Source organism: Canis lupus, chromosome 38, assembly GCF_048164855.1.
Source record: "Canis lupus baileyi chromosome 38, mCanLup2.hap1, whole genome shotgun sequence".
Lineage (NCBI taxonomy): Eukaryota > Metazoa > Chordata > Mammalia > Carnivora > Canidae > Canis > Canis lupus.
The window spans coordinates 181,271-197,585 of NC_132875.1; the positions used below are offsets into that span (position 1 = coordinate 181,271).

Below are 16,315 nucleotides of genomic sequence, written 5' to 3' on the forward strand. Positions count from 1 at the left end.
ATCTTTTTGAACGTGGATAACGTGCTCGGTGTTTGTGAGATGCTCCTTAAACGTCAGCCGTCCACTACCAGCCCTTCCCTCACTCACCTGGTTCATCCTCATGTGCTCCCAGCTCCAGGCTGCAAGGTGCCCCGCGCGGACGGACGTCCGGCATCTCCCGCTCAGGAAAGGCATCACCTGGCACTCGCGGGGTGGGGGGGAGGGTTGTCCTTGGAATCTCTTGGCACAGACCGCGCACACCCACCGTTCCTGGTGGATTAAAGGCCGATCTACGGGGTGCTCGTTTCATCCTCACATCAGCACCCAAGTGTCCCCGTGATGATCCGTGCAAGTCCTGGAGGACAAAGCCTGGTTATGTTTCTGTGGGAGATCTTTTAAGAAGGCCCGTCAGCGTGTGAATTCTCTAATTTCAGACAGTTTCTTGCTAGCATGCCAGCGCTGAACCGAAAACTTACTGTTTGCAGACTGCCCTTTTCCGAAAGGCATTAGGGCACAGTCCAGCGGGAGAACTGACCTAAATGTGCCTCTTCAGCCACTTTCTTAAATTTGGCCACAGCCACGAAGCAGAAAGTGTATTTCCTTTAGAGCATTTTCATCGTTCAGAAACATACAAAGCTTTATAAATGTTACCCAGACTTATGGTGGTGAGTCTTTTGCAGTAAATACAGATACTGAATCATTAGGTCCTACTCCTGAAACTAATTAAAAATAGTGTATGTCAGTTATACTTCAGTTAAAAAAAAAAAAAAAGACAAGGAAGAGGAAGGAGAAGGAGTAGGAGAGGAGGAAGGAGGAGAAGAAGAAGGAGGAGGAGGAGGAGGAGGAGGAAAAGGAGGAGGAGGAGGAAGAGGAGGAGAAATGGAGCAGAATGGAGATCCCAGAAACAAACCCGGGCTTATATGGTCAATTAATCTAGGACAAAGGAAACAAAAATACCCAATGAGAAAAAGAAAAGACAGTCTCTTCAACAGGCGGTGTTGGGAAAACTGGGCAGCCACGTGCGGAAGAGTGAAACAGGACCACTTCGTTACATCAGACACAAAGATAAGCTCAAAATGAATGAAAGACCTAAATGTGGGACCTGGAACCATAAAAATCCTAAAAGAAATCACTAGCAGTAAACTCTGACGTTGGCTGTAGCAACGTTTTTCTAGATAGGTCTCCTGAGGCAAGGGAAACAAGAGCAAAAGCAAACTAATAGGATCACACCAAAATAAAAAGCTTTTGCCCAGTGAAGGAAAACCATGAGCAAAATGACAAGGTTCAATCTATTGAATGGGACGAGATGTCTGCAAATGATAATCTGGAAAGGGGGTTAATATCCAAAATATATAAAGAACTTATACACCTCCGGACCAAGAAAGTCCCAAATAATTCAAATTAAAAAATGGGCAGAGGAGCTGAATAGCCAATTTTTCCAAAGACATGCAGGTGAGCAGGAGACACGGGAAAAGATGCTCGGCATCCCTCAGCATCAGGGAAGTAGACGTGGAAGCCACAGCAGGCTCCCGCTCACACCCGTCAGGATGGCGAAAAGCAAAAACTCAGCAAACAGCAAGTGTTGGCAAGGATGTGGAGCAAGGGGACCCTCCCGCCCTGCTGGGCGCGCAGGCTGTGCAGCCGCCAGAGGGAACAGAGGGGGGGGATCTCCGAGGCCTACAGACAGAGCTGCCCCGCAGCCCAGAAATGGCGCTGCTGGGGGTTTGCCCCAAAGCCAATGAAACCACTGATTTGAAAGGATTGATGCGCCCCGTGTTTGCGCAGCGTCCCCTCCAGTAGCCGAGGAGGCAGCCCCCGCGTCCACCAACACATGCCCCGACACAGAAGCTGCGGCAGTGAGGCTGCTGGCTGGGCGGTCCTTAGGGCCCAGGACTCTTGGTCCCAGGGCCAGGAGTTGGAACCCCACACTGGGCATGGAGATTGCTCAAAAAAGTAAATAAAATACTGCAGTCCTAAAAAAAGAAGATACGGTGTACACGAACACGATGGAACACCACTCAGCCACGAAGAAGGGAGAAGTCCTGCCATTTGCAGCCACCTGGACCGACCAGAGGGTGTCACACAAACGCTAGATGATTGTGTGGAACCTACAAGCAAACAAGAGCAGAGGGGAGGAGTGCAGGGTCGGAGGAAGGGGAGGAGCTCCGGCTTCCAGTCGGGATGGATGGGTCCCGCAGGAACGGCGCCGCAGGGGGGCCCAGTCCTGCCGTTGTCACGGGGATGCGGGGTGACAGGTGCAGCCACAGGCCTGGCCACAGTGTAACGCACACGTGTCGTCGCATCACCGTGCTGTGCGCCCCCCGCTAACATGACAGCGTGTGTCTGCTGTGCTTTTAAAAAATAAGTAATAAAGACACAGTTTTCCTTCATAGTTTGGATTTTCCCAAACGGAACTTGTGAGGTCTGACACTGCGTCTGGAGGTCGTGGTGGTAACGGTGCAGCTCTGCCCATGGCGCACGGGCGGGGGGTGGCATGCACGCCGTTCCCTGATCTCATTTCCCTCAGCCTGCCGTCTCCCACTCCGTCCCCAGACGCCACTACAAGACAGGAGAGGCGAGGGACACAAAGAAACAGCATTTGTAGCTTTTCCACGTTTTTTTGTTTGTTTGTTTCTTGTTAACTTCTTTCTCATACTTTTTTTCCTATTACCTTTTTAAGAAACTTCCCTTCCTGCCGTATCTGCCTCGAGCCAGTTCTGGTGGCTCCCTGCTGGCCTCCTGGGAGCTTTGCGGGTTCAGGGTGCCCTGGACTGAGGCCCACGCCGTCGGGGCTCTGGAGCCGCGGGCCTCACCGGCACCCCCTGTTCTCTGGTGGGACGTGCCCGGGCTACCGACTACCGATCTCGAGGCCCCGAGCTCCAGATTCACAGAGTGTTTCTGAAGCAGCCTGGAGAGTGGCCCCGTGAAGACGTGGGTGTCACCCGCATGCGGACAGAAGTGGGTTCTGGACGGGGCAGGGACACCTGCTCGGCCAGCCCTCCGAGATGGGCCTGCAGCCCAGGCTCCCCCAGACTGTGCCGCCGAGCAAACGCTGTCTGTTTTTTTCTCAGTTGAAAAAAGGCTAAAAACCGAACCAAAGACCAGGAGGTGTTCCACTTGAGGTTAACTAATTGGTTTCTGGTGTGTGTTTTGACTATAGGGTGTTAGAAGGTGAAAGGCCCCTGGAAACGACGCCTTCGATCCGTGATAGGGAGCAGATCTGTTAGTTTTTAGAGTCATTATTCATCAGCCCAAGACTGATCAGATGGAGATTGAGAGTAGCAACTCGGAAAGGTTCACAGATGGAGGAAGAAGGCGGGTGCGAGTGTGGTGGGCGCCTTACGCCGTGGTGAGAGCGGCCAGGCCACCGTCTCCGACAGCGACAGCGCAGAGCAGATGGGTCTCGGGTCCACCTGTGGTTGAATTGTCACCTGTCACGTCCGTCAGTGTGACAGCCTCCGAGGGATTTCACATTTCCCCAAGAGGTGTCTTGGTGGCAACGGATGTGACCGTCTCTGCTTTCCCAAACACACAGAGAATGACGTCTTTATTCAGACAGAAGAACGTGATGGGTCTCTGGGTGTTTCTGCCTCCAGGGAGTAAATTAGTCATAGATCCACGGATTTATCTATTAAATAAATAAGTTCGCGGGGCTGAGTAGGAGGAAAGAGAAAATTGACATTTGTTACAACCCAAAGTGTATATGATAAATTATCATTTCTTTGCAACTGCTCAGTATGACCTGCCCCAGAGCTGCGGCTCTGAGGGTCACTTCAGACCTAAAGACAACAAAGTCTGCTGTGTTCCCGTGGAAATTCAGGGGGTGGTTTTGAGGACGTAAGAACCTGAAGGTTCATGTACAAATTTAGCGATTTGCTTCTGTGTTCAGCACCTTGCCCTCGCGCTCTGTAAAAACCAGTTTAAACGGATTAATTGTATGGTTTGTGAATTATATTTCAATGAAGCTTAACAAAGAAATATGTAATTACATTGAAAATGTAGTGTTTTGGTTTTCAGGTAGATTTACCCCTCAAAATTAAATGTTCTTTATTACTTCTCGAGTAGTAGCTGTGTTGAACGGAAGCCCCTCTAAGGCCTTCACAGACTCAGTAGTGTCGCTCCTCCCGCCGTCCCCACGGCGCCCCGTCCCCGTGCTCCATGGCAGCCACACACCCCTGCTCCTAGCGTCCGAGGAGGATGGTTACCCAACCTGTGCGTGCCGGCTGCGCATGTTTTTGTAATTGTGTCGTTTAATTCAACTTTAAAATAATCCATTTATGTATAGGGTCTAATAAGAGATGAATTGTTCTTGTGAAAAGCAAATGGTAGTTTTCAGGAAGATCCAATAAGAGGTAATTATTGTCAAAAATGATATGAGGCATGAGAGAAACAATTGTAAGAAAATTGAGGGGAGCCATCAAAATTCAGATGTACGTACTCAGGATGCGTCCAGAACCGGCAATCCTGGACGGGGCAGCTCGGCTTGCAGAAGAGATGGGCAGTTGAGCATACGTTTGTGTTGAAGTTATGAATCGATATTTAAGGAATGTGTGTGATGATACATTTTTAGAATTTTTCATGTCAACTTTCTGATTAACCATCAAAGTTAGTGGTCGCTGCAGTATTGGATATGAGAGGATCCCTCCTGCAGGATGGAGAGAGCCCGATGGAGCCTGACAAGGTGTAGGGAAGTGGGGAGGGACGGACAAGGTGGGAGTGGGCTGAGTGTGCTTGTGAGAGAGAGGCAGACAAAGCTCCGGATGTCCCCAGGCACATTCTCACTAGCCAGTGACTACTGACTTCAAAGCTCTTGATCCTAAGAAAACTAAAAAAAGATGCTCCCTTATCTGGGCGTCTGGGTGGCTCAGTTGCTTATGCGTCAGACTCTTGATTTTGGCTCAGGTCATGATCTCTGGGTCCTGGGATCGAGCCTCACCTGGGGCTCCCTGCCTGGGGGCGGGGCGGGGGGGCATCTGTTTCTCCCACTCCCTCTGCCCCCCCACCCCGCACCCCCGCTCATGCTCTCTCTCAGATAAATTAAGTCTTTTTTAAAAAAAAAATCATCCCGTTTTCCAAAACAAAGAGAAGTTTACCGAGGTAAGTAGCACCGTATCACGTTTTTGCGAACCCTGTGACCTGCAGCTTAACGGAGGACAGAGTGGTTCTCATGTCTGCCGCTGCGGCCGGCCCACGGCCATATGCTGTTTGGTTGGAATCGATGAGATGAGGAAGGCAATCTAGCATTCTCCGGTTACCCAGTAGAAGGGAGGCCGCCCCAGGCCGTGGTTGGGGGGGGTGTCTCGGGAGCTCCCAGGGGTCTTCACCACACGGAGCAGCGTGAGTGGTGCATTTTGTTTATTCACCAAATGTTTATTAAGTGCCTGCCACGTACCGGTAAATAGGAGGAAACGACTCTGGTGGGAGCAGAGGGCTTGGAAATTGAGCCCGAGTTCAGCACGTCAGGGCTGAGAGGGAAGGGCCGGCACTTGCCCAGTGGGCTGTGGAGCTGGATGCGGAACACTGGGGAAGACGGAGAAGAATGCTTCTGGTGCAAGGGGGTGTCGGCGGGCTGTTTACAGGAGGTGCCGGGGCTGCGAGCGGGCGGGGTCTGGGCACCGCGCAGCGTGACCCCTGCTCCGTCCCAGGGTGCAGATGGTCCGCGTCGGCCAGGATCGAAACAAGGGCACATAAAACGCCTTAATGTTACGATGCCTTGTTCCTCATTGGTTTTCCTCTGCTTTTTTTTTTCAGACCATGCAGACCGTTCAAGTTACCAAAAAGGTAAAGTCATCTGCGTCCTCCTATTAGATCATAAAGTCACTTGCCTACTTTCCTCTCCGGTGCTTTGTTCACACTTTGCTGTTGTTTCTGCCTTTCTCATTCATATTTTTATGAAGGAAAAGTAAATTTCCCTGAGTTGCCTGCATGAGTCATCCTGTCTCCCAAAGGGGTTTTGACCCGAAGGTGGATTTTCAGTCTTTAGATTCTGCATGTATCTCGTCGTCTATATTGGCCCAACTGCCTTTCCTCCCCTCTTTGTTTGTGGTGCTTTATTGCAGATGGTTGTCTGTGTTTCTCCCCAAAACTGTTGTTACCCTAATTAAAATGGATGTATTTCATTTGGAAATTTTGAAGTTTTTATCTTTTCAGTAGAAAAGCTAAATTTAAATGGATACACGTTTCTTCAAAGAAAGAAAGAAAGAAAGCACGGGTCCGTCGGAGATGTGCTTGCAGGGGGTGTAGGTGACTTAGCAACCTTTGAAAGTCACCTGCTGCAGAGGCGCTGGCGACTGAAGCCTTATGCTCTCTTTCCACTATAATCACTACATAACTTTCCATTAGTAAACTCCCTTTCCATTTAGAAATTGTTTATTTTTTAAAATCCTGCTAAAATACACACAGCATGAAATCCTCCATTCTTGCCATGCCACGTCCGCTGTGGCCATTTTCTGCCAAGCGTGGAGCCCTCCCGAATGTCCAAGGCTTTTGCATTTTGAAGACAGTCATACACATTTTCTCTATCATCAGGTTGGTATTTTTGTAAGTCCCAGATTCTTCTTTTCCGTACAGGCACATACACACCCAGCTTCTTCAACAGAGCCTCTCCTGCTGCTGTCCCACCTTAGCTGCGAGTAATCGCTCCTGAAGTCACCGAACATTTCTCTGTATCCCTCTGAAAACCCGTATTTCTTGGCCTGGTTTCGCAAGTATTTGTGAAGTTGTCTGATTTTCTGTATGAGGCTCCGAGTCCCTTAAGGGCAAGGTTGCCATCTGTCATGTTCTGGTCCCCAGACGCCTGCACCTTCTTCTGCGACGCCGGCTGCATCGACCTTGTTGCGTCCAACCGAAGCGGGGGCTCCGTGTCCTGCCCGCAGCCCGTCTGCCCTCCCGCTGCGCCGAGAGCCGATGCCGCTGGGAAAACTGTGACCGATCGCATTGTGCAAGGGTCCCCCGCTGCCCCGCACTGGACGAGAGGAATTAGGAGCGATTATGAAGGGAAAGACCAGGGGAGACGCTAAGGAGGAAGATTCTCAGGGAGCAAAGGGACAGTTAGCAAGGTGCTGAGTCGCTCAGCTCAGCGGGGACGGAGACCAGCGGTGCTGGCAGTTGGTGTTGGCAGGTCCGGGAGAGCGCCCGGTGCCCGCAGGCTGGGCGCTGAGTGCAGGGCATGTGGACTGAAGCAGACGGAAGGGGAGAAAGGAGAGCCTGCTGCGGAGAGGAGGGGCCAGTGAGGCAAAGAGCCTCACAAGCTGCGACGGGACGGTGGCCTGCGGCCGCCTCAGGCACCAGGGACCCACCGCGCTTGGGGGTCCGGGGGTCCACCTATGAGAGGTTTCGTGTGCTTCCTTTGACGGTTATTTCTGATCTTTCCCAGAGTGAGCCCGGTTATGAGGTAGCGGGCAGCCCGAGGGGCGTGGGGGATGCACGCGGAGAGCCGGCGAGCGGGCCGGGCCACCCAGCAGGCCCACCCAGCCCCCCACGGCCATGGATCGTGCCACGCACCCTGCATCCCGTCCGGGGCGAGCAGCTGAGCACCTCGGGTCCGTGCCGGCTGCCTCGGTGTGCTGCCGAGGGGACCGGGCCGCCTGCCCGGAGAGCTCCTCGGGCTCGTCAGCTCCTGCAGCCGTGCTGTGGCGTCTGCACACTTCAGTCGGGACGTGCAGGACAGATCACAGTAAAAGCTGGGGCCTTATGAAAAAGCTGGGGCCTTATGATGCGTCCTCGCCGGCCCCCGGGGTCCGCTTCCCAGGAGCGTAATGCGCAGGCATGCGCTTATTTGAGCTCCGTTGCAGCACGGACCGAGGTCCGACTCACCAGGAGTGGAGTTAGGGGCAAACGTAGCTCTGACTCCTTTAGGCCACATCTGACTTCCTTTACTCCTCCGGTTCTCCTGCTTTATTAGATTTGCAGCGTAGTGTCACGCCATGGCGCTGGTTTCATGTTGTACGAGAGCCTGGAGCGTCCCGTGCGGTGCCCACGGCTGTGCGGGCTCGGGCTCGGGCGGCAAGAGCGGCAGATGGACCGCAGCAGCGCCTGGTATTGAGGACAGACGCACGTCGGAGTCCTTCCCCCGATGGCAGCAGCACGGCTACTCCCTGGACGTGGGAACCGTGTCCCGGGCCAGGTCTGGAAGCTGCGTGTGGAGACGGCCAATGCGGCGAGGCTCCCGTGGGGAGTCGGCACACACGCGACTGTCAAGTCACGTCCGACGTTCTCAACGCGAAGGAAAGCAATGACTGAAGAGGGTTTCCAGGTTGCAGCGCATGCGTGTGCAGGTGTTTCTGGAACACAAGACCAGAAGTCATTACGTGGGCAGGTCAGCCCTCGGCGCTGGAATGAGGCCCGGTGCCCCCCACCGGCAAGCGGTCTGTAGGTTCATTTGTGGGAAAACGGGTCTAGTTAAAATACCGCGTGGTGAGTAGTGATTTCAGCCTGGGGCCATTTTCACGTCACAGGCTGATACTGGAAAGGTCTACCGTGTAGGACGAAGCCGGGAACAGGAAGCCTCAAATGCGCTGCTGACAAAGGACCCGACTGCCCCCCTGCCGGTCGCTTTCATCTTGAGTTTGCATTTGGTGGAGGAGGAAATAAAATCAGAGCCTCTCCGTGCCGGGCGTGTTCCGTGTTCCGGAAGCTGTGTCCGCTTGAGCAGCCCCAACCAGCGCCCGCGGTCAGCGTGTTTTCACTACATTCGGAGTCACGTTCAAGCATCATTCCATCTCATCTAGAGGGATTTTCCCTGAGCGAGTTGTTAAATTTGGAATCGGCGGGGCTCGTGAGTGATGCTCGGACGCGGACGCCCACAGACCTAAGTGGTCTTGCATCACGACGTTGAGTGTGTGGCTTAGGGGCTCAGGGCACAGGGCGAGTCGGGGGGGGGGCATGGCTCGGGGCGCCTGGACTCAGTCCTGTGACCCTGTCGCGCTCGTGTTCGAAGCAAGAGATGGTGTCGCCGTGGTTGGGAGCTCCCCCGCCCCCCGCGCCAGAGCTGGGCTTCCTTTGGCAACTCCGCACGTGAGCTCCAGCTGACAGGCGACCTCACGTCAGCTTCGGGTGCAGCTGGACGATCCAGTGTCTGTACCGATGGTGACGCGACCACCACGGCGAGGTGCAGGCTTCTGTTTTCTCGTGATGAGACCTTTGAAGGTCCACTGTGTTGGCCACTTGCAAGTGCGTGAGACGACGGTGTTGGTGTTGGCAGCGTGCCATGTGCTCCGCGGGACGGGCTCGCCGTGCGGCTGGGCCGGCCTTGGCTCTCTGCATGTATCCAAACCGCACCCCGGCGCGTTGCACGGGGCTGGGAGAATGAAGGGCGGCGATGGGTGTGAAGCGTCGGAGTGAGCGTAAGTCCCTCCTCCAGAGGCTGGGCCGAAAAGGAGAGCCCCGCGGGATCCCCGGGCACCAGGGAGGGGACGTGCTCCCTGCACACATAGTCGTGCCCCACTTTAATTTCCATATTGAGATTCACTTTGAAGTAAATGCCCCCGAGAGCCAGACCTGTGAGCCCGTGATGAGAATGGGGACCAGGGTCCTACAGGGCGGAGGGGCGCCCGGAGGAAAGGACTTGGACCTGGGGGCTGGGCTGGCGGTAGGGAGGGGACCAGCGGCCCGGCGGCAGGCGGGTGGCCAGAGAGTGAGGACGGGGTGGGTGCCCACGGCCCCCTCCGGAAGGCACTGTTCTGGGTGCAGATGCTGCACGAAACCAGCGCTCGCCCTGGAGTGGCGGCCCCCGCGTTCCTGACGGCGCAAGCCCCGTCGGGGCTGGGCTCAGTGCGGTCTGCTTGCTCTGATGAGGAATTTGCGAGCCTGCAGTGAACCGTGTTCTTCTCCAGGAGCCGACGCAGCTCAAGGCGGGAGGAGCGAGTCCTGGAGGAGACAGCAGGCGGCGGGGGCTCCCCGCGGGGCGCAGGCCTTGCACCTGTGTCCAGGGGCTCCATGCGCGACCCGTGCTGTGTCCTGGTCCCGCCGCCGCCCCACTGAGAGGCCCTGGACGGGGTCCGAGCTGGGATCAACACCCTCCTGTCGTGGCAGTGGGCCTCTGGCCGCGTCCGTCTAAGCGCCCTCCTGTGCTCCTCTCTGCCCCGCAGCTACGCGTCCCTGATAGCCGACTGGCCCGTGCTGGTGCTGGGCATGTGCACCCTGCTCATCGTAGTCTGCGCCTTGGTTGGGGTGTTAGTGCCGGAGCTTCCCGACTTCTCTGATCCACTGCTGGTAAGGAGAACTCAGCCCATCGCGTCTCTGTGACCTCAGGGAATTAAGTATCTTAATACATGTTGCATTATGTGACTTCTATCCTGTTTCCCCCAAACCTCCTCGAGTCACCAGGAGCTTGCAGTTCTCCTCCTGAAAAGTAAACCCATGTCCTTCAAGTCTCAGGTTCCTAAGAGGTCAACGGACTTGCTCTCACCGACAAACCTGGAGGTTTTCCTCCTTGGCTGCCACGTTTAAGCTAAAAAGCAGTAAAATGGAGAATCTGAATTCTATAAAAATGTTCTCATAACGTCTTTAAGACTGAATGTCTCCCTTTCTCCCCCCGCAGAGCAGTGAAAGGAATTTCAGCATCACAGAGAGATGATAGCAGGGTCTGTTTTTTGGGGGTTTGTTTTTGTTTTGTTTTGTTTTTTTGTTTGCAGGGTCTGTTTTTAAGTACATGTTCCTGTAAAACACTGCATGACATGGTCTGATGTGACCATAATTTTTTGTGACATCCAAGTAAACACCTGCTAATTGCTTAGGTGTGATCTTGAAAGAGAAGCTTCAGATACAGTCCCCCCCCCCCCCCCCGCCCACCTTTGCTGAGACGGATCACGTACCAGGGAGCCTAACCGCGCTGTTGTGGTGAACGGAGGCCACCGACGGGTCGGGCCACCTTCCTCGGTGCTGTTCGTCCCCGGGCAGCCGCGAGCGCGTCCCCGCATCCTACCGAAGCCACACAGCATCCCAGCACCGCGTCCCCAACCTGCTGGGACCCTACTTACCCTGAAGCAAACCGCACTAATAGGAATTTGTGATATTTTGTCTCAGGGTTTTGAGCCAAGAGGGACTGCGATAGGCCAGAGACTGGTTACGTGGAATAACATGGTGAAAAATACGGGATACAAGGCAACGTTGGCAAATTATCCATTTAAGTACGCAGATGAACAAGCGAAAAGGTAATTGTTTATTAACTTTCACACAAAACCTTGCTGAATGAATTTGACTTCTAAGCATTGCCCGAACAAGATGATTAAGCTCGAAGTCTTTGCTGCTGATTTGTGTACGTTCTCGTTGTTTTTTAAGATTTTGTTGTATTAAGGTAAAAAGAGTGAGGGTTTGGTTTTTTTTTTCCCTTTTTATAGATGTGAGAAAATGGATGTTGGTTGCTTATATGCATCCTTTTCATTTCAAGTAGGTCATGACTGAGGGTAGAGCGTTACAGGTGTGCTAGTACTTTATTATTTTTAAGTGTTTATTATCGCGTTGTGGTTAGTTCCGGGCGTAGGACAGCAGTGGGACACGTTTACTCTATGCCGGCTCGCCTCCATCGCTGTTACATAGTTGCTGGCTGTGTGCCCTGTGCTGCTGACGGTACTTTACTCAAGACCACGTTGTTGTTCCGTTTCAGCCATCGGGATGATAGATGGTCAGATGACCACTATGAAAGAGAGAAAAGAGAAGTCGACTGGAACTTCCACAAAGACAGCTTTTTCTGCGACGTTCCGAGTGAGTGGCATCCCAGGTGAACAGCCCCTCGGGGCTCCTCGCGCTCAGAATGGAGCACGATTAAATCCAGACTGGTGGGAAGACGTGTGGGGCACTGACACAGATAGCAGTGACTCGTAGTTTTACTTCCCAGGGTCAGTCGACCACTAAGCTGGATTTATTTGCCTGTAACAAAAGTCAATAAGAGATTTAGTTTAAAGGGACACAAAATATCTAATGAGATTCTTGATCTTGCCCCAAATTCCAAGTCATTTTAAATTTTTTACATTATTTAAAAAATATTGTCAGGTACATATTTTTGGATTGAACCCCTAAAATAATCTACTATCTTAGAGAAATATACTTTTCAAGTCTTATTTCAGAGAGCATATATATATATTTTTAAAATATTTTATTTATTTATTCATGAGAGACACAGAGAGAGAGAGAGAGAGAGGAGCAGAGACACGGGCAGAGGGAGAAGCAGGCTCCATGCAGGGAGCCCGATGTGGGACTCGATCCTGGGACCCTGGGTTCACGCCCTGGGTCTAAGGACATGAGGACCTACAGCTTCTCCCCCAGCGAATCTTCACAGCAGTGCTGTTTTGAACTCAGCTCTTTAAAATCTATTGAAAATGCCCCCAAAATGTGTGCTTTCCTGTCCTGTTAGCTCTCTAGCAGGCCTCACCGGGCCTCTGATGCTTCTAGGTGTAGCTGAGCCTGCGGCACCCACAGCATCAGGCAGGCGCACAGTAGGAGGTCAGGGACATTTTGTCCTGGTCCCGGGAAGGAGCGCACATGGCTTTTTCTGCACTTTTAGAAAATCTGAGCTCTGGTGAATGTCCAGGCTGCTGGGTCTGTCTCGGAGTGGCAGTGTGCATCCCCAGACTGGCCTCCCTTGGCCAGTCCCCACACAGGCCAGATGGGGTCCCTGCAGTCCACACGCACACCCCACCCCTGGCCAGGGCTCCGCCTCGAGGGGGAGATGGCTGTTTCCACGGCCTTGATTTGCTCTTCGGAGTCCACATAGGATAATGGCCGTCGGGTGAAGAGTTCGCTGAAGGAAACCTCCTGGTGGTGAATAAAAGCTCGCGTGGTAAAGCTTTATTCACATGGTCACAGGTGGCCGCAGTGTCGGCACAGCCAGGCGAACTCGTACAAAGTCCCCAGGGCGGACGGAGCGGAAGCGGCGCTGACGGCTCAGCGATGTGTCCTTGGGTTCCCGTGCCTGAGACACGCGTGCCTGCGATGGGGGGCAACAGGGGCGGCAGGCTCCGCGACTGGCCTGCGTCCGCGCCATCAGCGCAGTGTAGACCCTGGCCCCTCGGGTCCGGCGGGTTGGTCTCAGTGCTTTTAAACTGACCCCCTGCCGTCTGCCCCCGGCTGACGGCCGTGGAGAACAGCTCAGCGTGTCCTCCTTGGGCTTGTGCCGCGTCCTGGTGCCGCGTCTCCCAAGTCCGGGTTCTCTCGGATCGCGGTTGCTAACCTGTCCTGGACGGCCTGCAAGCCCTCGGTGTCGTGGGTAGGAAGGGACCCCGCTGCCAATGGCCCGTCCTGTGCTCCCCCAGTAGGGCTGCTCCTGGATGTTGAGTCTGATGATGGGAGCGGACAATTATGAACCTCTGTCTTTTCTTTTTCATGTCACCAGGTGACCGGTACTCCAGGGTGGTGTTTGCGTCAGCCGGAGGGGACACGCTGTGGAGCTTACCTGCCATTAAGTCCATGTGCAGCGTGGATAACTCAAGGGTATGTAAAGTGACCCTGGCGTACGTCTCGGACAAACGAGCTGGCATTCGTGCCGGTCGCTTCCCTGCTGAGCCTGGTGAGCGCGGGCGGAGGGTGCTCGCTGGGGCCTCCGTCCTGGTCGCCTGCGTGTGCGCCCCGGGATCCTGGAGCCCCCGTGTGGCCCCCACGGATCCGCCCCCCCCAGCGCAGCGCCCCCTCCTGTGTCCCACGCGGGTTTCCTCCCAGGGCAGCAGTTCAGACGCTGGCTCTCCTTTCCCGGGTGGTCTCTCCTCAGCTGGTTGCAGGGTTTCCCCCGTGTCCTCGTCCCCGCAGCCTCTCTGGCAACCAGCGGGTCTCGGGGCAGGTTCAGGGCATGGGCGGGGAAGGGGATGTCCGGGCTCCAGCGTCTGTAAGAGGGGAGTCCCTTGCAGATGGAGGACGCGAGATGGTCCGTGGAGCCTGAGTGGTGGGGCCAAGGCCCCCGGAGAGCGCACTCTGCTGCCGCTGCCCCCGCACCTGCCCACACACAGCCACCGGGGAAGGAGGGCGCCACATGCCTGGCGTGCGTCCTGCGTGTGAGCTCACCGACAGCGGGAGATGCACTTGCACCCGGGCCGAGAGCTGGCCTGGGCCTGGTGCTGTTGTCTACACCGCACACGGGGCTCCTCAGGGGAGGCCGGGCTCCTGGCGGTCAGCGGGCCGGCTCCCCGGCTCCCGACGCGACTCTCCAGCGGGAGGACTGTGTGACCTCCCTCCATCAGGCCGGCCGGGTTTTCCGCACGCGCCATCTGCTCTCGGCTGCGCCCGCACAGACTCAGACCATCTGCAAACAAACCAAGTTCCTGGATCACTGGCCAGCGTCTGCCTGTTGCGTTGTCTCCTCGTCTGCAGCTGTCAGTTCGTCACCCGGAAGCTGGGACATGTTACGAGCCATGCGGTGTGGACCGGTGGCCCGGAGCGAGCGCAGGGCCCCCTGCTCGGCAGCGCCCGCCCCTGCGGGGTCCTGTCTTCGCAGGTGGTGAGGTGACGCCTGTCCCTCCCACCACGTGTCCCTTCCGTCCTGTGTCCTTGTGCCGTTTCTGCTCGGGGTCTTCCGGGAGTCCTCACGGCCTAGAATGTGTAGCTGTTTGAGCTGCGGCTCACTGTTTGGTGCCTCCAGGCTCGCGCGCACCCAGACCCTCACCCGTCCGCTGTGGGTCACGTCGTGACATCCTGCAAAAGTCCTCAGCCGACGTCGGGGGTGGCCCTGAGCCGTTCTAGCCGCGTCTCAGGAGGTGGCAGGAGAACGTCGAGCAGCAGCTATTCCTGCAGGAAGTCAGCGCCGTGACATCCAAGTGCGTGGCTTCCGGCCGGCCGCGCTCGGTGGCGTCTGCGAAGGGAGGATGGCCCGGATGCAGCGCAACAGGCGAGCAAGCCGGGCAGTCTCCCAGCCACCGTGTCCTTTCACTTGCGGTTTCTGCCGGTTGCGCAGGGCAGCCGCTCCCCGCAGGCCAGTCCTGGGCCCCCCTCGGGGTCCGGCTCCACACCCGCCGAGTGTTTCTGGGACCTCGAGGCCGCTGGAAGCTCCCGGGCTCCTCAGTCCTGCCCTCGTGGAAGTCCGCGCTCGGGCGGCCAGCTTCGCAGGAGGGGTCTGAGGTCACAGCGCCCGTCTGCGGCGTGGGCTTTGGGGCCCCCGGCAGCACCTGCGGGCCGGCCTGTGGCACGTGAGGACGGAGGGGCCCCATAGCAGGACGCGCTCTGTTCCCGTCCTGCTCTCAGCCTTCCGGTGAGGCTCCCGGTAGCCGGCAGTTTACGGGTTAAGGCGTCGTCTGAAGCTCTGCAGCCCACCCCCGCCGCCCTGTCTGGCCCCTGCTCTCGCTGCTCCGCGGCCTCAGCCCTGCGACCGTCCGGCACGGACGTGTGCTCGGCCCCGGCACAGCCACGGGGTGACCCAGCTCCCCACCCTGCACAGCCCGTGGCCGCCCCATCCCCCGAGCTGTGAGAAGTCACTTCCACTCCCCCTGCGGCGCAATCATGGATTCGTTCGTCTCTCGAGCTGCATCCCCGTGGGTTCAGGCACCAGCGTCCAGCTCGGGGCCACGGCGGCCGTCTCCGTCCTTACTTCTGGGCCCGTCCGGGTCCTGGAGGACCATTGGCACGGTCGCCCGTCGGCCACCTCTGCCTGCAGACCGGGCCGGGCCCACTCTGGATGGCGCTTGGCAGGTGACCCGCCGGTGGATCCGCGTTTATCGTGTCACCGTTGAACCTTTGGCCAAACCACGCTCACTCGCACGCAAACCCTGCTGCCATTTGGAAGGTCATCCGAGGCCCATTGTCTTGGGCTGTGGCCGGCAGCCCTGCTCCCTTCACCGCCAGCGCCTGGCTCCCGAGCCCTGGACGGTGCCCCTCTGCGCGGCCACGGCCTGTCCACCCTCACTGCCCCCGACCGAGAGCCTCTGGCGTCGGGGCCGCCCCCCTACCAGACGCAGCAGGCCGACGGCCGCTTCCCCGCGTCCCCGGAGTTGGCAGTGTGGACGCCTGCGCCCGGAGGCCACTGGAACTGATGACCCTGTGTCACAAACGCCAACTAACGGTGGCTCTTCAGAAACGAGCTGGTGGATCAGGCTCTTGGGGTGACACCTTAGTCCCCTTGGAATGATCCCCCTTTCGGCTCACTTGTCTTTACCGTCCACAGAGATGCGGGCAGAGCGAGGCTCAGCCCCGCAGAGGAGACACAGTCGCTCTGGCTGCGGAGGAGGAGGCTGAGCCTCACGCACATGCGTCCGGGTGGTGTGGTGTGGAGGCCCGGACCCCCTTGGCCTTGGCGTTGTGTCTCGGTTTCCCTCCCGCCGTGGAGGAAAGGCTGCGTGCACCGTGGGTGCGCTTTACCAGATGAGCTCGAAGGATGCACACGTCGTCGGCTGCCACTCAGTATCCATCTCACCTGCGT

At 56.3% G+C, this 16,315-nt stretch overlaps 1 protein-coding gene across 8 annotated transcripts in view; it reads left to right on the forward strand.

The window, feature by feature from the left end:
* The window catches only part of DISP1 (dispatched RND transporter family member 1), a 155,832-nt gene that overhangs the window by 135,515 nt on the left and 4,002 nt on the right, over positions 1-16,315 (forward strand). For 6 of the 8 annotated variants that reach the window (XM_072814546.1, XM_072814549.1, XM_072814547.1 and 3 more), the window contains 5 exons: positions 5,731-5,760; positions 10,068-10,191; positions 11,005-11,132; positions 11,585-11,682; positions 13,310-13,407. In XM_072814546.1, coding sequence (XP_072670647.1) covers positions 5,731-5,760; positions 10,068-10,191; positions 11,005-11,132; positions 11,585-11,682; positions 13,310-13,407 — 478 coding nt within the window. Of the gene's footprint in view, positions 1-5,730; positions 5,761-6,642; positions 9,324-10,067; positions 10,192-11,004; positions 11,133-11,584; positions 11,699-13,309; positions 13,408-16,315 lie in introns of those variants that run through there. The other 2 variants (XM_072814551.1, XM_072814552.1) reach the window with 2 other exon arrangements.